This window comes from Pecten maximus, chromosome 5 (genome assembly GCF_902652985.1).
Source record: "Pecten maximus chromosome 5, xPecMax1.1, whole genome shotgun sequence".
Classification (NCBI taxonomy): domain Eukaryota; kingdom Metazoa; phylum Mollusca; class Bivalvia; order Pectinida; family Pectinidae; genus Pecten; species Pecten maximus.
In genome coordinates, this window is record NC_047019.1 from 25,122,331 (window position 1) to 25,144,948 (window position 22,618).

Genomic DNA, 22,618 nt, shown 5'->3' on the forward strand with positions numbered 1-22,618 from the left:
GACACATAAACGTGGTCTCCCTCGCATTTCTTGTTGACATATACATACAAATGTAATTTCATTAAAGCATCAATAAATAACGTTACCTTTGGTAATGTTTTAAGAAAACTGCACATCATTTCACATGATCATATAATATGGTGATTGAACTAAATTTTGTCGTGTTAATGGTGGTATGAACGCAAAGAGATAAAGAAATATTTTGTGCAGCGAAAGCAAAAGTTGCACACTTTGTACACGCGTGTAAAGCTAATTGTCTGTACTATGATAAGTTAGTTAACCTGAAAATACTGAACAGATAGTTTCTCAATTATCTAGCAGTTTTCGTTTGCTTCTAATTAGAACCTTTGCAATTTGTTTTGAAACCAGACCCAAGGGTAATTCGCAGTGATGTAGGATATCCATTTAATTTGAAACCTAAGTTTAACACAAATCCATAAACAAGGAGTTATTAGTGCATTCTGGTCAATGTACGCTCTACAAGATACATCAGTGAGTACTGTTACTCTCAGCGCCGAAGTCAGTGTGGAGTGCTTCCTGTTGGAATGCATAGTATGATGACTGATGACGCAACAAAAGGTGCTGTTACATATGACTCCCACGATGTATTTTGAATGTATTCTTATCATTCCTTCTTAAAATCAATCTTCCTTCTGATAGCAACTTCTATGACACGCTATGCAATTTCACAGCCGACTTAACAAAAGTGACATTTGCTATAGAAAAAAGCCATTCATGAATCTTTTCGAAAAAAAATTCTAAAGAATGGGCAACATGTTTGTCACTTTTGTTCCATTCTCGTGGAAACACGATATCATTCACAGCATAGGTCAAAAACTTATTTTCTGCACCGACGTATTACCGGATGAAATACCTTGATATTTCATCGGTCCGACAACATTTTCTTAAATCATCTTTAAGCAAATTCCACTAGGCTTTCCTAACACAACCAAGCACATCGATTATAGCGCAATAACCCAATAGTCTAAAACATCAATTCTTAAATAACACCTGTTTCCTCCACTTACTGTCGCGATCCTGATTAAAGACAAAAACCAAATAATCCTCCTTCAGAAATGGCTATCACACTAACGTTATAAGACTCGTCAAATGATTAATGGTGCATTTATATACATTACCTGGAAACGCCTAAAGGCTCAGAGAGACAAGAAACAATCGCTCAGATTGTAAATTGCATGGATATAAAACAATTGAAGAGAAAGAAATGAAATAGACATTCATTAATACATGATGGATGCCCTCAAAGTCCTTATATCTAAAGTAAATTCGTTAGTCTGTCGGCTCCTTAGTCAGTTTATATTAAGCATAACTATTTTCACCTGCGCCCTCATATCAACTTACATGTACTCATTTGTTTCGGTACCGGACAAATGTTTATTTCAACAAAGATCATGTATAATTAATTTCCTATCTGAAAAGAGAAAAGCGAAAAGATCCTGAAATAGGTGAAAGAGTTGGCAGAACTCTCCAAATCGCAGGCAGAACAATTCGATTTATGTATATATCATGTAGTAACATTCGATGTATAAAATAGACCTTCTTGTGTATCGTTTTGTATCTATTGATGTGATGGATTTTATTGATTTATTAGTATTCACGTGGACTAATCAACATCAGTTGGCCACACGTACTTTATAAAGTCATGGACAATTGCTGTAATACACTGTACATACATGAGTGGTAATGGAAATAGCTTCCGGTTTACTGTAAATTACGAGTAACCTCTATATTAAACTTTTGTATTGTCGTATGATGATCAACCTTATCTACATCTGTGTAATGAGATAGGTAACAAAGGTAGCAGGATTTATGTGAAAAAATATTAAAATGGAGACATTGATGTGTATGACGGTATTGTGAAATACGATATAAATCATCTGGTATATAGATGTATGATAAAGAAAATGATAGAAAGGCTGACAGAGTGTTATGATCCAGTATGTATGTACTCCATATAGTAAATACACTTAATAACCCCTCACACCACACACTAGTTCACATCTCTAGTTATTACTGTAATAGGAGGACGACCACGCATACTAATTATACATAAACAATTGTTTTGTAAACAAGAATGTCAATTGTCGGTATTGTTGCCCTAACTCTGAAATCTATATATTTATATGGTGGCTTTACACAAGATGTAAACTCATGGAAAATCTATGGAAGGCATCAGGAAGTGACATTTGGTTGTGGGAATGGTACAATTAGATTGACGTCATCATACATTGAAATCCTAAACCGAATTTTAGACATAGCTTCTGAACAGGATACAAAATCAGCTCGAGTCAAAACGTACCCATCCTCCAACCACCTACCTAATGACTCGATATAGTCAAATTGACGTGATGTCCTGTTGGGCTACTTTCTGTTACTGTTGTGGTAATGACATCATATCTGTGTATGGTATTTACCGGTAATAATGCCATCACATTAATGTAACTCATTATTCGGTCAGTAATGTCCGTGCACTAAAATACACCGGGTAAGTCAGATGTACAAGTCAAGAGGCATTTTTGAAAATAAAAATAACACCAGCGAATAGCATCTTAAGATATATACTTCGCGATAACATTAGTATATGTCCTATAATGAACAAACATTCCATCATACTGATGTTTCGCCTTTCAAGCAATGTTTAATTATAATGTGTGAAAATCCACCGGGGAAATCCAAATGGTCATAACAAATAGTTTTCGGTAGGAAAAGGAGGTGCATTACCCCCCATTTTAATCCGACCAACGCACATGTAAACCTGGCGATTTTCTATATTTCTATGAACTGACAGCGACTAACCAAAGTACTGTTTAATTTCATTGAAGAACTCTCGCAACAAAACAAGGTAAAAATCGTAAGTTCTTTTTTATACCAGTGCTAAAATATTTCATTTGTAACTGTTCAAGTACTCTCATTTTATTTACTGTTTTACATAGCAAACTTAATGTAACAATCAAGTAAATACTAGCGATGTCAATAATTATATGGATGCAACGAACAATCCTTCTTTTGCTATAAGCTATCTACTTGAAAACCGTCGGCGGCCATATTGCATTTTTAAAACCCGTGCTTCTGACTGTAAAGAATATCTCGAAATATATTTGCGCACCCTTTCGCTAATTAATGTCCAATGGCGACAGTACACGTTTATGATATCGATTACTTTCACTGTCTTGTTGTCTAACGTCATATACATACGATGTCAAAGATCATGCTACTAATTTTTATGATTATTTGATACATCCATAATTTGTCACCATATTTCGGCGTTTAAACCTAACAGATCAATTTATTTTATTTTTAAAAGAACGTAACGACATTTTTCTAATGAACTATCAAACAGGAAGTTATTAAATATCATCAATATGTACGATAACTCTGGCATACTGAGTTTCACGATAGTAACCTTGTATACACCGAAGTATGAACACGGAGTATCGCTATATTGAAATCGTAGATACAGTAACTGTTGTACACTATGATCCCTAGCAGTAACATAATACACACGATTAGAAGGGCAGGGCATTCCATCATACATGGCAATACCGTTATCATGTTGAATTTCTGTTCCATAAAAATATCTAATAACTCTCTTCCGCAGGGATACAACTACATCAGAATGGCGGGATTGTTTAGATTAGAAAGCACCATTGGGGAAACATTGAAACGCTGATTACAATCGCTAACGTACGACATATTTCAACACCAACAATACGCATGTCCCTGTCAAACACGCTGATTGCCGAGTGATTCCTGACTATTGATTACAGGAAATTGATATGAACAATTCCAAGGAAAAAAGTGTATATATATATCCATATGCTTTATACATCCTAATCGGGGATTGTCATAGGATTGAGGTGAAAATCTATTGGTTGTAGAGCCAGCAGTGATTACCGATAGGTCTATCCTCCGCTGATCGATTGTTCCAATGGTGTGGCCCGCAACACTACCCGCTATATCTCTCTGACGTTGCTTCATCACATATATCCGGCTCAGATTGCCATCCCGTCACATGTTTCTTTCAATAGGCCGATTTTCCGGGTAGCCGTATTTTAAATATATACATATTGTATTGTTCACATGAACAACGTCGTAACAATATTTTAATGTATGCCGTTAATTGACGAAACGAATACATACGACATTAACGGTGGTCTGGCAGGGATAGGGTGTCAGAGAATACTACGACAACTTCGCGATAGGGATAGGTGGGTGTCGGTAGTGCTTATAACCAATGTGGCATAACAAGTGTCCTCACAACTAGACATCTGCTTGACCAACGGAGAGCCGTGCGTGACTACAGTCCGATGCCTACCAACCCTGTGGGTTTGTGATGTGACTTTGTGCGTTTTAAGAATTCCTCAGTGTGATGAATACGTCTTACTTTTCTATTAGTTTTTACTTAGTACTTGTGTTTCTGCAGGGGGCAATATACGGTGCTATGGCCTATAGACAGCGACACCAAAAACGAGTGTCTTGGAGACTCACACTTCTGAGAAAAATTTATAAACAGTTCGATAATGCTGAGAACCTTCTCAGAATTAATGACAGAAGGCATTCATTACAGTATTCTGAAAATCCAGACAATAAAGCGAAGATGTATTTTGATAGTTACTCCGACAACCATTTACCCAGTATAGGTAAGTGTCATTTATTTAATTTACACAGACAACCAGTTATAGTATCGTGATCTGTAAAGGATGTACGTAAACATGCTATCTTTGTTTTTATTGTTACATATCGTCTCTCTCGTCATATTGGTGATGTTAAATAAATATAATATACAATTATGTTTAACGCTGATCACCCAGCGAGTAATAATTACGCGTGAAAGATTGTGTGCTGTAATTTATGGAAGATAGATATTGAAGTAATTGAGGCATTGTATGGTGTAATAGGCGAAGAAGATAAGTGTTGTATGATGTAACATGTTAGGAAGATTAATGTTGTATGATATAACATGCGTGGAAGATTAATGTTGTATGGTGTAATATTCGTGGAAGATTAATGTTGTGTGGTGTAATATGCGAGGAAGATAACTGTTGTATGGTGTAACATGTTAGGAAGATTAATGTTGTATGATATAACATGCATGGAAGATTAATGTTGTGTGGTGTAATATGCGTGGAATATTCATGTTGTATTGTGTAACATGCGTGGAAGATTAATGTTGTGTGGTGTAATATGCGAGGAAGATAACTGTTGTATGGTGTAATATGCGTGGAAGATTCATGTTATATTGTGTAACATGCGTGGACGATAAATGTTGTATGGTGTAATATGCGTGGAAGATTCATGTTATATTGTGTAACATGCGTGGACGATAAATGTTGTATTGTGTAACATGCGTGGAAGATTTATGTTGTGTAGTGTAACATGCGTGGAAGATTAATGTTGTATTGTGTAACATGCGTGGAAGATTAATGTTGTGTAGTGTAACATGCGTGGAAGATTAATGTTGTATGGTGTAATATGCGTGGACGAATAATGCTGTATTCTGTAACCTGCGTGGAAGATGAACATTGTATGGTGTAAAGTGCTTGGAATATTAACTTAATTTGTTGTCACAATGGCGTAAGTTGAATGTTGTATGGTGTAACATGCGTGGAATATTAATGTTGTATTGTGTAACATGCGTGGAAGATTAATGTTGTATTGTGTTACATGCTTGGACAATAAATGTTGCATGGTATAACATGCGTGGACGATAGATGTTGTATTGTGTAACATGCTTGAAAGATTACTGCTGTATGGTGTTGCAAGTGTGGAATATAAATAATGTATTGCAACTATTTAGGAAGAAATTATTTTGTTTCAATATTTCAGAAAGACAAAATTTGACAGCAGGTTATGTCCGGAAAATAAATGCCGTGTTGTGATATGTCAGAAAGATAATTTTGTCCGTCTGTTAAACTCAATTGGTTGTTAAAGGTATACCCTATATAAATGCACCTTCATGGTTTTATAGTAGCTGAAAAATAAGCAATATGTTGTTGTATACATATTGTTGTTTAGCGTCGTTTCATTTCAAGTAGCACTGTCACCTACACCATATACTTTGTCCAATAGACCGTGTTTAAAAGATGAGTTGACAACAAAATAATCGAATTCCATTCCTTGGGGAGTTAGTCTTGAGTCTGAAAGCCTAATTAGACGGCAATGTTAAACTTTTTCTGCTGAAAATCATACATACTGCATATTTATTTCCAATGGTGTCATTAATAAGTGACAGTGAATTGGTGTAAACAGGTACATATCAGTCTTTTGATGATATGACTGGTGCTTCAGATTGTTGATTTAGTCAGGATGTGGCCAAGTGACGAATTAGAGCGCGTCTTCATGTCCAAAACACGTCTATAAAATACCCCTTTCATTTGAGATTTGAGATCATATTTATAATATGACCCAATATACCACTCTTCCAAAAGACTAACGAAGACTTCAACATAGAAAATAGTCTTTCGATGAAAGAATATCAAAGTAACAAAGCCCAGTTTTGTGTAAGGAGCTCTGTTAAAAGCACTTAATAAGAGAGGGCTCACTCAAATATATCAAACGTACTGACTATAGTAGTGAGAGTTCAATAGTGATGTGTTAGCTTTATGCTGTCAAACGCTTGATACCGTCCCGGTTTGAATATTATTGATAGATTATGTATCTGATGACCAATTTTCGACATCTCCAATCTTGCTAGTATTATTATCCCAACAAGCTTTATCGGGAATTTGCCGAAGGTTAAGAAAAAATATGACGGAAATCAAGTTATTTCCTTCGTAATATGTTATTTTAGTCTCAGATATATCGCTAGATACACGAAAAGTAAAGTCAAGATTGTGTCTCTGAATGGGTATTATCCATGTGTAGGAGGACAATCAGAGATATCTTGCAACAGCTCGACCTGTAATTTAGTTTGTGACTGATATACAAATACAGCCCATTCCATATATGAGATGCGTGGGTAATACGCTGAGCAGGGAACGTCGTATCACTGATAATCTGACGTATTCTCGTTACTCTCACAAGAACCCTCAAACAAATTCCATCAACGCTTCAGCGAAAATAGAATAGAACGTTGTCACACACTGTCAGTTAGGTTGCTTGTAAGACAAAACCATGACACCAATTTTGAATCCTGATCAATATGTCTGTAGTAAGGGGGATAAGTAGATACACCCTGTCCCTATCACGTGTCTGTTAGAATCTTCTTTCGGTAATGCAGTTATACCAAAGCGTGACTGATACGACAACACAAGGCACACGGTTAGGGACAATACAAGGAACATAGTTTGGCGAAAATACAAGGAACTCGGCTTCAGGGCAATAAAAAGGAACACGTCCTCAGGACAATAGCAGAAAAAAGGGGTTTTGGAACTGTACAGGACGATACACGAAACACGACTCGGGAACAATTAAACAGCTTTGGAACAATATAAGGGATGGATGCTTCAGGACAATACAAGAAGGGGGGGGGGGGGGGGGGGGGCAATTTAAGGGACCTGACTTGGAGACACACCACAGGGTATATAAGGTTCTTGAACATGGAATAGAGACAATACACCTGGACATGGTTATGTGATAATAATCATGGACATGGCTAACCGTCAAATCTTTTTAGAGGCCACTATTTTGGGACTTATTCGTGGGAAAATCAATGAAGAATTAACCCGAACTTGGTTTATGGCCAATTATCTGCAAACTTTAGGGGCAAATATCTGTAACACATTGAAGGGCTTAAGACAGAAACTATATCACTAATTGCACAGTAACGATGTCAGAGATTTGGGATAGAACTTTTTTTTTAATGAGAATCTGAAGGAAACGCATTTTTTACATGGACTGCAAACTATTGGTGATTATATATAGATGATAGTTATAGTGAGAGTCCCTTTTATATAGCATCTTTGGTTAAAAAAATGTGATTGAATCTTTTTAACAACCAACGCTGTCAGCTCTACTGTCGAAAATATCCCCATAGTACCTCCTTATTTATCTATCTGTTGCATGCGAGACAAAAATAGAAACTTTTAATAGTGAAGTAATGCTGTTATCGTATTTAACTGAGAAAAAACAACTCTCTATGCAGAAACTATTTATACAAACCTTTCACCTCACTTTTTTATATTGTGACTCAATCATTGAACTGAACACCATAGCATAGGCAATGTTATAACACAACAACCCACACATAGACGTCGCTAATTCCTTTCTGCTTGGTTACTGAAGTGTTAATTATTTACAGACTCTCTTATGTCAATCGGAATTCCATGACAATTACCCATATTGACAGATTAAAATCGATTAATACAAATAGAATATACTATTATATGTAGTGTTCAGGTCATGTTTCATTATTAACTTTCTGACAATATTTAATTGTGTTTTGCACAATAACGTTTAATGTATAGACTCCCACGCAAAGCTTAAACAAAGGTCTATATCTGTCCAAACACTACATAAATGCTGCCAACATTTAAATATCAATATCTATAAACCCAAATTGAAATAAAATGTTTAGCACAAGTAGGTTATTTTCTGAGTACCTCAAGATCGATGATGCTCGATACACGACATCCAAGCATTGATGAAAACTACAGATTCTACAGCTTTAATATATAGTTTATTCAAGGCCGGGAAATGCTTATACCTCCTCAATGGAATAAAGCTGGTAATGATGTATACGAATCGGATAAAATGTATATTAGCTTATTAGTACTATATAAAAATAAAGGTATAGAGAAAAAAGTATCTTTATATTCTGTAGCTTGATCAATATGCAATGTTATTTGCGTGTTCTATGCCGATAAACATTCAGGAGAAAACCAGCTGAAATCAAGTTTATAAGTTAGGCTGTAGATGTTTATATGTAATTGTAGCGGTGAACCTACACGTCAAACAATATGTTACAAAAATGTTTTCTTAAGCTTTGCTCGAGATTTTGAAACTTCACAGGATAGATACCCGATTCCGGTATAGATAGTTTTTAAATTACATGAAATCTTTCCTTTTTGATTAACGTTGATCCACATTTAAATGTTGCATACCTCTAAAAAAAAAATCCCATTTAAAAGAAAATGATGGTTTAACACAAATTAAGCATTGGCTATCTTAGCATATGGTTATTCCCATTTCTAAGGAATCTTATCTAATACTGAAATTTACAAGTTTTCCCCAATTAATATAGGAGCCTGCTGATGATCTTAAAATTAGACGAGTCAGACAAGCCATCCATTTATGATCAAATGAAGCTTCACAGGATAGAGACCCGATCCCGGTATAGATAGTTTTTAAATTTCATAAAATCTTTCCTTCTCAATTTATGTTGATATACAAGTAATTCATTTTCCCTATTGTTCATATTAACGAGCTTCATGACCTGGTCTCCATTATTTGTTTTACAAGTAACTCGTAGTTTTGATCCTTTAAATAGTGTACAATAAACATACTTGTTTTGGCGAACACAGATTTTAGCGCATAACCGGATCAAAACAAATTACAGATGAAATGGCGCTGTCACAATTCTTAACACAGACAACATTGTACAGAAATTGAAATTGGTGAAGCCGTTTGCAGCATTAATACATTTTTTCTCCTAAGCGAGATGACTTTTTTAATTTATATATTTATTTTATGTGCTATTGTGATGTTGTCTGTCGACCATTTACCTTTCCTTTATGTGAATGTTTGGTTTAGGTTCGAAGTACTGAACGTGACATCAACATTATAAAATAGTTTAACGAGGCCAACATAAGGTCCGCTGTAACGTGCCATTCCAATGACATATTGATATATTGGCATGCCATTTCTCCATTGTCTATTATTCTGCTTATATGTGCATCCCTGTCATTGTCTAATGTCAAGCATAGGGCATCGAGTCCAATTTTGCTAACAGACGAATAATACGGGCAAGTGTTAACAGAAACATAGGGAAGAAAAAGAGAGAAAAAAAAGAAGTTTTTTTCGAAGAGAAGATATAAAAACACTTATCATCTAATGGGAAAAACAATTCTTACGCCATTCCTGTCGGGCAAACAAGAATAAAAAATCAAACCACGAAATAAGGATGGCATGATTTTGATATACGGCATGTAAATAAAGTGTGTTGTATAAATCAAACATTACAGCTCCTGACAATGATAAAATATATTTTACCCCAATATCTACATCGCTAACGATTTGTCGAAGCCGAACCCTCTCTTCTTGTAAATGTCATTTGATTCACTTGATGTCGCCTAATGCCCATCGGAACAGGAAACCGAGAAACACTATCATCTCATTACCGATATCTTCTAGTAATGTCGACAGTCCGGGAAGCCCTATGCCTTATTTTATATGGATTCAGTGCCTAACAAGCACGGTTTCCACTTATCCGTTAGCTTACATGCAGTCATCTAAATGCCATATCCTATTTTGAACATATTGTTGTCAGAATGTTAGTTACTGAGATTTTATCAGTATACGTCGGCCTGCTCGTGTTACAAAGGGCTATGGAATTAACTTAAATACAGTTTTCCTTTTAGGCTATCTTTCGTTTGGTAAATAGTTTAAAACATTTTTGTAATTATATTTGTAGTTGCCGCATACTGGCTAAAGGCTTATCTAAAACGTGATGATCGTAGCTGACAACTGATGTAGGGATTACGGAAGCGTGTTAGCCTCACGATTTTTGATTGTGAAAGCATTGTATCTGACGGTCTGTTATACAATTTTTTTAACGAAATATCACCGTCCACTCTATTTCTTTTCCAAAATGTATAGAATAAAACAATGTAACATGAAATGTTTACAAAATTCTACTGCATGTAGCTGTTTTTGTTGGTACATTAATTTTGTACCTCTACTATGTATATACTGTCATAACAGTGTATGCTTGTTTTAATGTTGGTATTCAACATTATTCTTGTATGTAAATACCATGCACTATTTATGGATAGTGTCAGTGCCAATGTACTAATTATAGATAGTATCGGTACCAATGTACTAATTATAGATAGTATCAGTACCAATGTACTAATTATAGATAGTATCAATACCAATGTACTATTTATTGATAGTATCAGTACCAATGTACTATTTATAGATAGTATCAGTACCAATGTACTATTTATAGATAGTATCAGTACCAATGTACTATTTATAGATAGCATTGGCACCAATGTAATAACGGTATTTATAGAAGTCATTTATAATGATATTGTTGATATTATTCAGAATGTGCTGATGAGACCCAGATACCTTGTCCAACGCCTACAACAGGAAATATCTATTACTGTATTAGCCGGACAGCCTTTTGTGATAGCAGATTTAACTGCCCCTATGGTGAAGACGAAAATCCTATTGCATGCATGTTCTACAAACTGGTAAGTATCATTCGTCCTATTGTCCTATTGTTCTCTGAATAAAGAGAAAATAAATCTTTGAATTGCACCAATAATCGAATAATTGTATACTGATTTATCAATTTAACAGGGGTTTAAATTAACAATCTATAACCTTTCCTTTTCGTTTCCTTTGTATACCCAAATGTTTAATATGTGTTATTCCTTCAATTATGCTACATTTCGCCACTGTATTCATTTTGCTGTTCTCATATTGATAGGTATCTATGATATATGGTCTACTCGTTCCAAAGTTTCCCTCGATATTGCCCAGTGCTGCTTTCTTACAGATCTATAGGAATTTAAACACTGTATCATTGATGTAATTTGGTTTTCTTTTTCTTTACATTTCCTGTGTTTTTACCCTGATAAGGGCAATTCATACAAATTTGGGATATATTTTTCGTCATATCAAATGTAATTCATTTTCATTTTCCGTTTTCTTCCATTGTTCAATAGATTTGAAAGTAAAAGATGATGCTCTTTGTTCTTGTTTTCCCTTTTCTCCAATACTTTCTAATAGACATTAAATTATAAATATGTTGCTAATTTAATTGATTGCTATTTTGAATTTCATAGATAATTAAATGTTAAAGATAATACGGCGAAGTAATTAACTTAATTTATGTTAATAACGGCACAGCAAGCATTAATTGTGCTCATTAGGGTTATGCAAGGACTGGTCACTGATTGGCCAGCTAAGGTCCATGTTCCCTTTCATATGTAGCAGCCATCTTGGTATATCTTAGATAGCATCAGAAGCCCCAAAATGTTGTCAGTTCTTTCAAAAACCACCCACAACCTACCCGTTCTTAGCTGATTTTAGCGTCTCCTTTCAGTTTTAGCATTTCTATGAATGTTATGATATTAAATAATATGTTATGGCGATTTACCTGAAATTGATCTTCGGTTATTGTACTTATGTAGTAGTTGCTTCTATTGTTTTTGGCGATTTTAGCACAGTAGGTTGGCTTTATGTTTTTTTTATTTTATAACGATTAACGTTTAGAAATACACACAAAAGTAACAATATAACAATGTATATTTGATTCACTTTTACGTTATCGACGATAGATATAAAAGTATAGGCTATGATTTCTTGTTTCTACTTTTTTCTGACAGAAAAGTATAAATTTAAACTGATTTTTGGTTATATTTTATTCAAATTAAGACATACAGTATACATGTATATTTCATGCTAGTAATAGTATAGATACGATGCTGTGATATATTAAACGTATATGTTGCTGTTTCCCTTTTCTCAATTTTTACGTTTTGGCTTACAGATAGACATGAAAGTTAAAGATATTGATGACGTCCTCATGGCAATGCAGGAAACGCATGATACTAGCTGACGGCATTCCAAACGTGACCGAACTGGGCCTGTGCAATGTGTCCGATAATATGTGATTGTCTATGTCGACACCAGTCTGATGTATATGTTATCTGGAAACCGTAAATCACGTGATTCTTCGCCGTCTTGTGATTGGTTATCTGACATAAAAGAAAAATATAATGACATACCTCAATATGCTTCCATTGAATAATGGAATGTTTGGTGTGAAAGGCTCCATAGATGAATCAGTCCAAAACAGTCTCACTCAGACAACCAAGTGATGCTTATATCATCAAACTGATTAACTATTCACTAAAACGAAATTAATTTGGATGATGAAAGTTAATCGATGAAATATTCAGACGAATATAATCTAATGAAAATATCATGAAATAGCTTTGTTCCCGTTACACTACCATTCCTATTGTTTTTGAATTATTCTTCTTACTGAAATAAATTGTTGGAAATTCTGTAGAACAACCTATTGTAACTTCAGGCTCATCAACAGTTTTGTTTTGTTACAAATGTATAATGAACTGATGAAATGTTTATGTTGCGTGAGAGTGTTTGTGATAGAAAAGTCTCTATTGTGCCCTTCAGAGGCAGCCAAGTGAGTAGCATATGCTGTACCGTATGTAACTAGGTGTAACAACGTGATCAATGAAATTGTCGGATATACATCTCAAACATATTTTTTCCTGGTTGAATAAAGATAATGCCGTTATCAATGGAACATGGTGTTTTGTTTATCGTATTCTGTACACGGTTAACTGATTCTAATCGGGAATGAGCGAAACCGACCGAAGAAATCTAAAATACACCCAAAAGCCTAACTGACGTGATTTATCTTTACCGTTGTGATTTTTCCGCCATTTACCGATTTTATCCTATTTTTCCCGTTAACGATTGCAGACGTTAACCCTTTGAATTGCGAGTGATGTAACAATATTTATCGAGAACAGTTTAAAAATTTGAAGAAATCAGGAAATACAACAGAAACAAGTTTAAACAGTCTTAATCACATTCAAGTATTTTTTTCTTTTCTTACGTCCATGCACGTTTATTAATCTTCTGTCACGCCAAGATTGCATCCTTTTGGCGATCCTGCGACGTCCAGAAAAAAACATATACTTGACAATTTGGGGTCGCCTAGAACACTATCTGATAGCCTGTACTTTGAGCGTGCACAAAGTACACGTCGTTGTTTTCCGTTCTGATATGCACGCAATAGGAACCGTGTGACATACTTCTCCTATAGCGCCACAAAAGTGCCATGGGCGTGCACAGAGGGCGCACGTGATCGCAGTGCAGACGACCTGGTTGTCAGTGGCTCTTGCACGGAGACTCATGGAGACCTACGACGGAGACCTCACGACGGAGACCTCGCGGAGACCTCAAGACGGAGACTCCGCGGAGACCTCACGAAGGAGGCCTCGTGGAGACGTCACGACAGAGACTTCGCGGAGACCTCGCAGAGTCCTCACGACTGGTACCTCACAAAAGAGACCCCACGAAGGAAACCTCGCGGAGACATCACGACGGAGACTTCACAACGAGACCTCAAGACGAAGACATCACGAAGGAGAATTCGTGGAGTCCTCATGACGGAGACCTCACGGAGACCTCACGGAGACCTCACGGAGACCTTGCGGAGTAGCACTTGGAAAATTTCACTGCGTCTCCCTTGGGAGCTGACATGGCACTCATTGGTCTCCCACAGCGCTTCTACCTCTTACATCAGCAATCAGTGTTGGTAAGGCGTCTAAAAATGATTCCTCAGATCCGTAACCCCTTAACATTCTTGGTGTAATAAATACATAATTACAAAATGTAACGTTCTCTAAAAGAATAATGCAAAATACAAATGGACAGGACAGGGATATACCACCGTGTCCTGCAGCAGTTAGCGTTACACGTAACGGTTAATTTGGTTTTGTTTAAAGTCCCATCAAAAGATAATGTCACTTATTTAAGTGTCATCTATATATGACAGTGATGTTGATTATCTAAAACCGAGAAAATACACATACAGTTACATAAACCTAATAGTGTTACATGCTAAAATGTTTTTCTACACATGCAGCTTTTCAAAATAATCTATAACTTGTTGTAGATGCTGACAGATTCTACTGGAGAGGTACTTTGTGGTAAGATGTAACAGCGAACATTTACAATTCACAAAAACAATTAAGCTGCAACATAACAATTCCGCTATGCTCACAAATGACTATTACGTATAATAAGAGCATTTGTTTGACTTTGATTTCAATTATATATATGTATAAAGACTTATTTTGTTTTGACCAAAAAATGCAGATGGCGGCTATAAATAAAATCACACAAATATGGCACAGAGGAATGCATTTCAGTTAATAACACAATTCTTTTGGCTGTTTTTAAGACCTCTGATCATAATAAGGAGGATGTATACAAGGCAAGATAGAATCAGTGCTTACATTTATATAAAGTCAATCTGGTCAAACCAATGCTCCTACTTGTACGCTTTACACACTTGTGAGCATGATGGTATGGCTATTTGTGCCATATATGATTTCTAATGTTTTGTCGGCCTTTTAAAAATCCGATATGGACCAACATACATCAGAACTCATGCCATATTGTAAACGGCGTAGCAAATAACATGTCTACAGCAAGTCCCACGGGTAGTCACGATATATACTGTCACTTAGGACATCATCCCCTGTATGTGAGATGCATGCGTGTGGTGAATGTATGTGTCTTGGAGACCGCGGTATGTTCATGTTTATCTCGTTGTGGTTGCGCAAAGCTGATGCCGACTTTATAGTGCCACCTCTCTGGATCATGCTGCCGGAAGAACGCCCAGAAGTACGCATCACCCGGTAACAATATATTGACAACGGCCGAAGCAGTCATGCCGCTCACAAAAATGATTAGTGCTTAACAGAAGTAGCATATCTCGGCCAGGGGACAGAACCCAAAGCCTTCCATACAGGGACGAACGCTCAACTAAAGGCTAAAAGGACACGTAAATGAGTTACCTTCAACATATCACACATATTACAATAATCAATTACAGACATGTTACATGTACATTAACAAGTACAAAGAATTAAGTTTAGTTTTCAATTACGCCTCTTGGTGACAAGATGCTTATTCTGAAATTGCTTTAAAATGGACATATTGAAATAAAGTCGAACTCGTCTTTAACGTCAATGTACATGTATTACCTATTCTGTTTCTGATATTATGATATCTACCAACTTCTATATTCATCTTACGAAAAGCAATATACATTTGGGTAACATGTATGCTGATATTTATTTTTCTATGTGTCTACGTAGATAGAGTTGAACACAATTATTATCAATTCAATGATGATACAATGGACCTTTTGCTGAATCAGATTCCTAAGATAGTGTATGTTGTTTGGTCATATTAATCAATCTGTGTTCTGTTATTTTAAAAGTAAATTATCTAGTAGGACCGTCACTAACTTACATGATCCTTTATGATACATTTAACATCAACAGGAAGATACAACAACACAATCAATGATTGCGAGAGCTCACCGGTGGCAGCAATTACACTATGCATTCATTGTTTATGTATGTATAAGCATGTCATTTTGAAATTGTACGTCACATAATATCGTTCCTAGACCCCAAATAGATGTATAAACCAAATAAGAAGTGTGTAGACTTACAAGCTTTCCAAAATTTTACCCCCAAATCCTTAAAGTGAGTTTTGGTGCCACAAAAAGTCCACAAAATGGTAAAATGCGACAAAATCACAATTTTTTCTGCATGATTTTGCCACAACATCACTCCTAGACCTCTAATGAATGTATAAACCAAATTAGAAGGGTGTGAGGTGTACACTTTTGGCCTTAGAAGCTTTCCAAAAACTGACCCCAAAAACTGACGCTGACGCCGGGGGTACAGCATTAGCTCACGGTTACTCGTTACCGATGAGCTAATAATTGTATGTACAGTAGTCTGTCTGACCGCTGATACCTGGTTTTAATTAATAATAGTGTCCCCCACTACTATAACTAGTGCTTGACTAATAACAAATATTTGCTAGTCCTTGCCTATGACTATTGACTCGGCCCGTACTAATTACAACTTTACTGGTCGCCGGTCTGTGTGACCACTTACATGGAGTTAGTGAATGTAGTTAATAGTGACTAGCAATATATACCATCTGTCATGATCTGACGCTCTGACTGTTACAATCTATAGTTATCTGTCACTTTACCCCTGGTGTTTGCTGCTAACCTATGGCTAATTAGTTGTTGACCGTCAACTCTACTTACAGCATTGTCGTTGACATGCCTGCCGACTACATTGTAGTCACTGACATGCCCGCCGACTACCTTGTAGTCGCTGACTTGACCGTCGACTACCTTATGCTTGTAGTCGCCAACTACCTTGCAGTCACTAACCTCTCAAGCTTCTGTCAAACAATCTACATACAAGGAGAAGATCGTGGTCACATCTATCTTTCAACCAACTATTTACCTTTTCATTGGTGCATCTCCGCTTCTGCCCTGTTCTGTCGGCATTTATTTATCTATTTAATGGGTTTTACGTTCTCTATTACGGCCTTGCGGCCATTCAGCTGACGAGAACAGAGTGAAAGAGGAGAGTGGGATTTAAACTTAAGCAAAGGGATTCATAACAACATGATCATTTACATTGAATGACCAAAGCCGAATTTGCCTGATAATTGTTGTTTCTGTAAACTATGACTACAATTAATGATGCTATGGACATGTAGCAGATGTTCCGTATAATAGTTTTTTATGTTCCTCAAACTTAAAAATAACAAAATACATATAGACATTGAAATGGCCACTATAAGTGACATTTTAATAATAATTCTAGAATAGTTAAAACAATTACATAACAAAGCATAAATTCAAAGTAAAGTTTTTCCCCCCACAAGTAAGTTACATTTCGCCTTAGTAGGGATGTACAACTCCGCCATAACTAACACACAAGTTAATTCATTTATACACAACACTAAAGTTATGTATATTGAATGGATTGGCAAGTGGGTGGGTTAATAAAATTGACTAACAGGCACTAAATTGATGAAAAACTGATGACGATCAAATTGGCGTAAACAAAGGATTTCTCTTTTCTTTATATGAATGCGCATACGGCGAAGGCTGTAACATTGAGCTATGATTTTAGACCAATCGGATTAGCAAGAATCATGTACCCTTTTGTTTACAAATATCTCATGTTAAAGATGCTTAACCCATACATTTGTGGCAAATCAGTAAACAAATTAGAACTGGTGCATCATTACATTATACATCAAACTAATAATATTAATCTCGAGTGTATCAATAAGTTAGTATTCTTAGTTTTTGTAAGCATGAATTAAGCTAAATAATTAGCTGCCCTTTATTTCCCTCAAATTTAAAAATAACAAAATACATATAGACATTGAAATGACCACCATAAGTGACATTTTGATAATAATTCTAGAACAGTTAAAACAATTACATACCAAAGCATCAATTCAAAGTAAAGTTTTTTCCCACAAGTAAGTTATATTACATTTCGCCTTAGTAGGGATGTGAAAATCCGCCACAAAAGTGTGTTTATCTGTATAACAGATAAACACAACTTTCCCCATGGACATGTAGCAGATGTTCCATATAATAGTTTTTCAATCGGGTCTTTCTAATCAGATTATAATCTGGCATAACAAGTTACATATAAGAGTAGTTATGCATATGGAGATGAACATTGTATGATCAGTCAGCTGTTTGTACATATATATTATCACTATCTAACAAAGAGACAAAATTACCAGATTTCAGTTTAATTTTTAGCAGCACAAACACCCACCAAGTTGGCCCCGGTTCCGCCATTGAAGACATTACATTTCTGGCATTTAGGCCACATAACTTTCTTTCCCTTAATCAAGCATGCCGGTATACCTCCTTCTTTCTGCAGATTTTCCTCTACCCAGGCCCAAAGTTTCTATGATATCTGGAATGTTTGATTGATATATCAAATAGGTGTAAATGGAATATCTATATGTTGTGAACATAAATTGTGGTGAATTTTCTCACTAAATTTGACATAGATACAAAAGAGTACAATTGTTTAGATAACATATCTAATTAAACGATACAATGAATTAAATATTCATATTCACTGACATATTACGTAAAGGTGGGGTCAGCATTTGGACCCTGCATCAATTTCTTTCATATTTTCCTCATATGTAAATATATGAAAATAAACCATAACCCCATAAAGGATTAGTCATTATCACTACGGATAGTCATACTGGACCTCCTTGCACAAAACGCTAGATATTTGTCACAGGTGAATGTTAATTTTCCAATAACTGATACCATTGTATAGTGTATAAATTATAATACTTATTATTTGAAATGATCTTCAGAGGTTATAACATTAGAAATATGCTTTTTGTAAAAGTCATCTATCCTCTAAACAGGCTACCTTAAGGCTGACAGTTATTGTGATACCAAATATGTTATATTGGCAAACCCGAAGTAAGCGCAGTGACACCTTTACTTAAAAAAAAATATGCGCATTTTTCTTAAAACTAAATATACATCCAACATTGTCAACATGATTTTGTATGGTTTTAATCACAGTCTACCTTTTATACTTTGATACTAAAAAAACTTTCGACATATTATGCTGTATACAGACAAAAAATAATCTAATTTCAAAACCGGTAAGATGCTTTTTTGAGCACGCCAAACATGCCCTTTGCATCAATACCAATAATCATGAAGATTTGTCTATTAGGTTATTTATTTAAATACTACTATTTTTCTATTTTTATGACATACTAAACCACGTCAATTATATTGCTTATGATTTGAAATGATCTTCAGAGGTTATGAAATTAGAAATATGCTTTTTGCAAAAGTAATATACCCTCTGAACAGCAAAATTGAAGAAAAGAAATTGATAAATATCTATCAACATGTTAATTATCTTTCCATTTTGCTTTATTAAATAAAACATGAATGGATATTGATAAATTTCATATTTCTAATTACCCCCTATAAGATAAAGTGAGAAATGATAACCTTATCTGACACCTGACACAAGCTATGTTCTCAACATATGTATATAAACTCTGAAGCTTACATTTATGGGAGACATTCTTAATTCAATTTCAACAACTTCATATATCTCATTAAGTTCACTTACTAAAGACCTATGTCAGATAAGATAAATTTACCAGTTTTCAATTCTTTTCATGAATCATATATCATCAATCATACATTGTGTTGCTGAAAGATATCATTAGCAGCCAACTTTTAACCAAGTATAAAAGGTAAACTAGTGATGGAACTATGCAAATTCAGTTGTCCAACATGGGACTTTTCTTATTTGTAATGGAGTTTTGCAAGGATTTTTGATTAAATTCCCCTTGAAATATCGTAATATTTGGTATCAATATGTTCATTTAATATATTATGAACACAATAATGAAATAATTTTAAGGTAATTGTGTCATATAATACTCTGGGGGAATTATATATCAGCACCTCAGACAGTGACACAGATGTTAGTCAAGGAGGTCCCATTTTTCTCAGAATTAATTCTGAAACGAACTTTTACAGCTTAAAGCTTCTCATACCCATACCTTTTTGTATTTAACATGTTTTGAAAATCCAAGCGGGGCCGATGCTAATGTTAAATCTCCATATATGTTGACCACCACACCTTTGTACACGAGCTCACTAATAACTAATCATATTAATTGGTAATATAACAGCAAACACCTTTTAGCTATAGACAGGCCAAATTTTGTTTTAAATGTTGAAAGGATCACATTCAGTGTATTAACAGAGAAAAGAGTGTACATGCCCAATACTAAAATCGCAATTCTAACTGTGTAAAAACAAGTCTGAAAAACTAACAGAACGGCATATTGTTTACAACTATATACTTGTAAATTGTAATGTTGATTACAGATCGACTAGTGTATATGTCGACACTGAAAATTTGAGAAAAAAAAACAACAAAACAAACACATGTTGCCATAACCAATTCATGCAGGTTACTTAAAACGGGATTTGATTACTAATACATGCAATGTTTACTTACTGATCCAATTAGCGTATTATAATGCCATGAAACGTTGGCATTATAATAAATCCGTTCCTATATGGTAGACACACAACTTTTCTTGTCAATGTCTCCTGTTCCACAACAAGCTGCCGGACATCTCTGTGCATGGACCTCTCATTCACAACAGCAATGTTGATTAGTTTTGAGTTACATGGTGTTGTGAAGGAATTTTCCAGTTTATTTATACTGTGGACATCACATAGATACTTCGAGCCGTGTTGTTTACTCCGCACACTTACAAATGACTCATTGTCTAAGAGGAAACAGTTGTCTTTCTTTCTTGGGAGAAATCGCGGACGACTTGGTGTCATCTTAACTTTGCAGCTATCAATATCTTAGATTCGTTTAGCCAGCTGAGCAATGGGATTCTTGGAATTCCGTTTTTTTAGTTCATGCAAAAACTTTTCAAACTGGAATGCACATACATCGTTAAATGAGGAATTGAAATGTTTATCATCTTCTGTAAGGTGTGTTAATGCATATACATTATAGGAGACAAATGTTTGGGTGTACAGATCGCTAGAAAGTTGCACATAATAACAAAGCAGTTCTTCTGAATAGTCAAGGTTAATAAAATCTATTACCTGTAAGTGATCTCGATAACTTACAGGTAATATATTCTTTTACTCGCACCTCTTACAAAAATGTACATATATCTAGTTGTGTAATAACAACCCATCTATATATGTGTTTAGAGTGTAAGAGTATCCCGTCTGGGGCCTCTCGGTTCAAAGCCGATTAACCACTTCATCTGCGCTTCGAATTCAGTCCTTTCGCGTGAAAATATAGTTCGGTTATATCAAAGAAGAAAAACAATGATCAATCGGTACATTTTATTTTAATGATAAACAACAACCAACCAAACAATGCATAGTAATTGAATTCATGACAAAAACAGTTTGAATGCACAAATCGAGAGTGTTACGTCACTTGCGCGGATGAATACATGAATGGGTTAAAATTCCGCCAAAACTCACGTAAAGGTACCAGACAGATCGGACGAGATAGAAAAATCTAGCACTGGGTATCACGTGAGATTTCCCTGTCCGAGGTGCGAGAAAAGTATTTCTGGATTTTGTGATGGAATCCATAAGGATTGACATGGCAACGGAAGGGAAAGAAAATGACTATAAACGTTATGGGGCAAAATGGATCGCAATACCTCGGACCAGTATATAACACGAACTGACGATATTCTGTTGCTTTCCATTTGTCCATTTCATAGAGAGACCTTGGTTGTCGTGCAAACTCTTGAGGCATTTCCCCATTCAATGACAGCATCTTTTTAGATACCTGTCTCTGCGACAACTTGCATTGTCTAGGGCCTTGCTTTAAGGAGGTGAGAAGACGCTTGACAATTTCAAGGCACACTTAATGCATGTAGTCCAATGCAAATGCATGTATACAAGACAAACCAGCGGCAATCAATGGAGTTTGCTTAATGTTCAGTACGGGGCGATTCTGTTAAATTCGTCTTCACTACGGGGCGATTCTGATGTATTCCTCATTGAGTTAAAGACGACTCTCACATCCCATTGCCCTTTTCATATACACCTCTAGCAACTGAAGTAGGCATTATGACCTTTCATGCACTTCAGGAAGGATCTTGCAAGCGCATCACCTACAAAGGCATGGATATCCTTGTTTCCAAATTGAATATTAGCTCCCTTTAATTTCTTTATGTCTGCTAGGAAATCAATGAGGAAGTCTTCGACAGAATTTGGCTTACTTGTTTCACAAAATAATTCTACAATAAAAAGGTC

General features: G+C 35.5%; 1 protein-coding gene across 1 annotated transcript; it reads left to right on the plus strand.

Moving 5' to 3' along the window:
- The first annotated feature begins 4,003 nt into the window (after window positions 1–4,003).
- On the plus strand, window positions 4,004–13,465 carry LOC117327634. The gene is made up of 3 exons (XM_033884696.1): window positions 4,004–4,661; window positions 11,230–11,378; window positions 12,683–13,465. Exons 1-3 carry the CDS (start codon window positions 4,391–4,393, stop codon window positions 12,749–12,751), a joined length of 489 nt encoding a protein of 162 aa, XP_033740587.1. The 5' UTR covers window positions 4,004–4,390; the 3' UTR covers window positions 12,752–13,465.
- The last annotated feature ends 9,153 nt before the right edge of the window (window positions 13,466–22,618 follow it).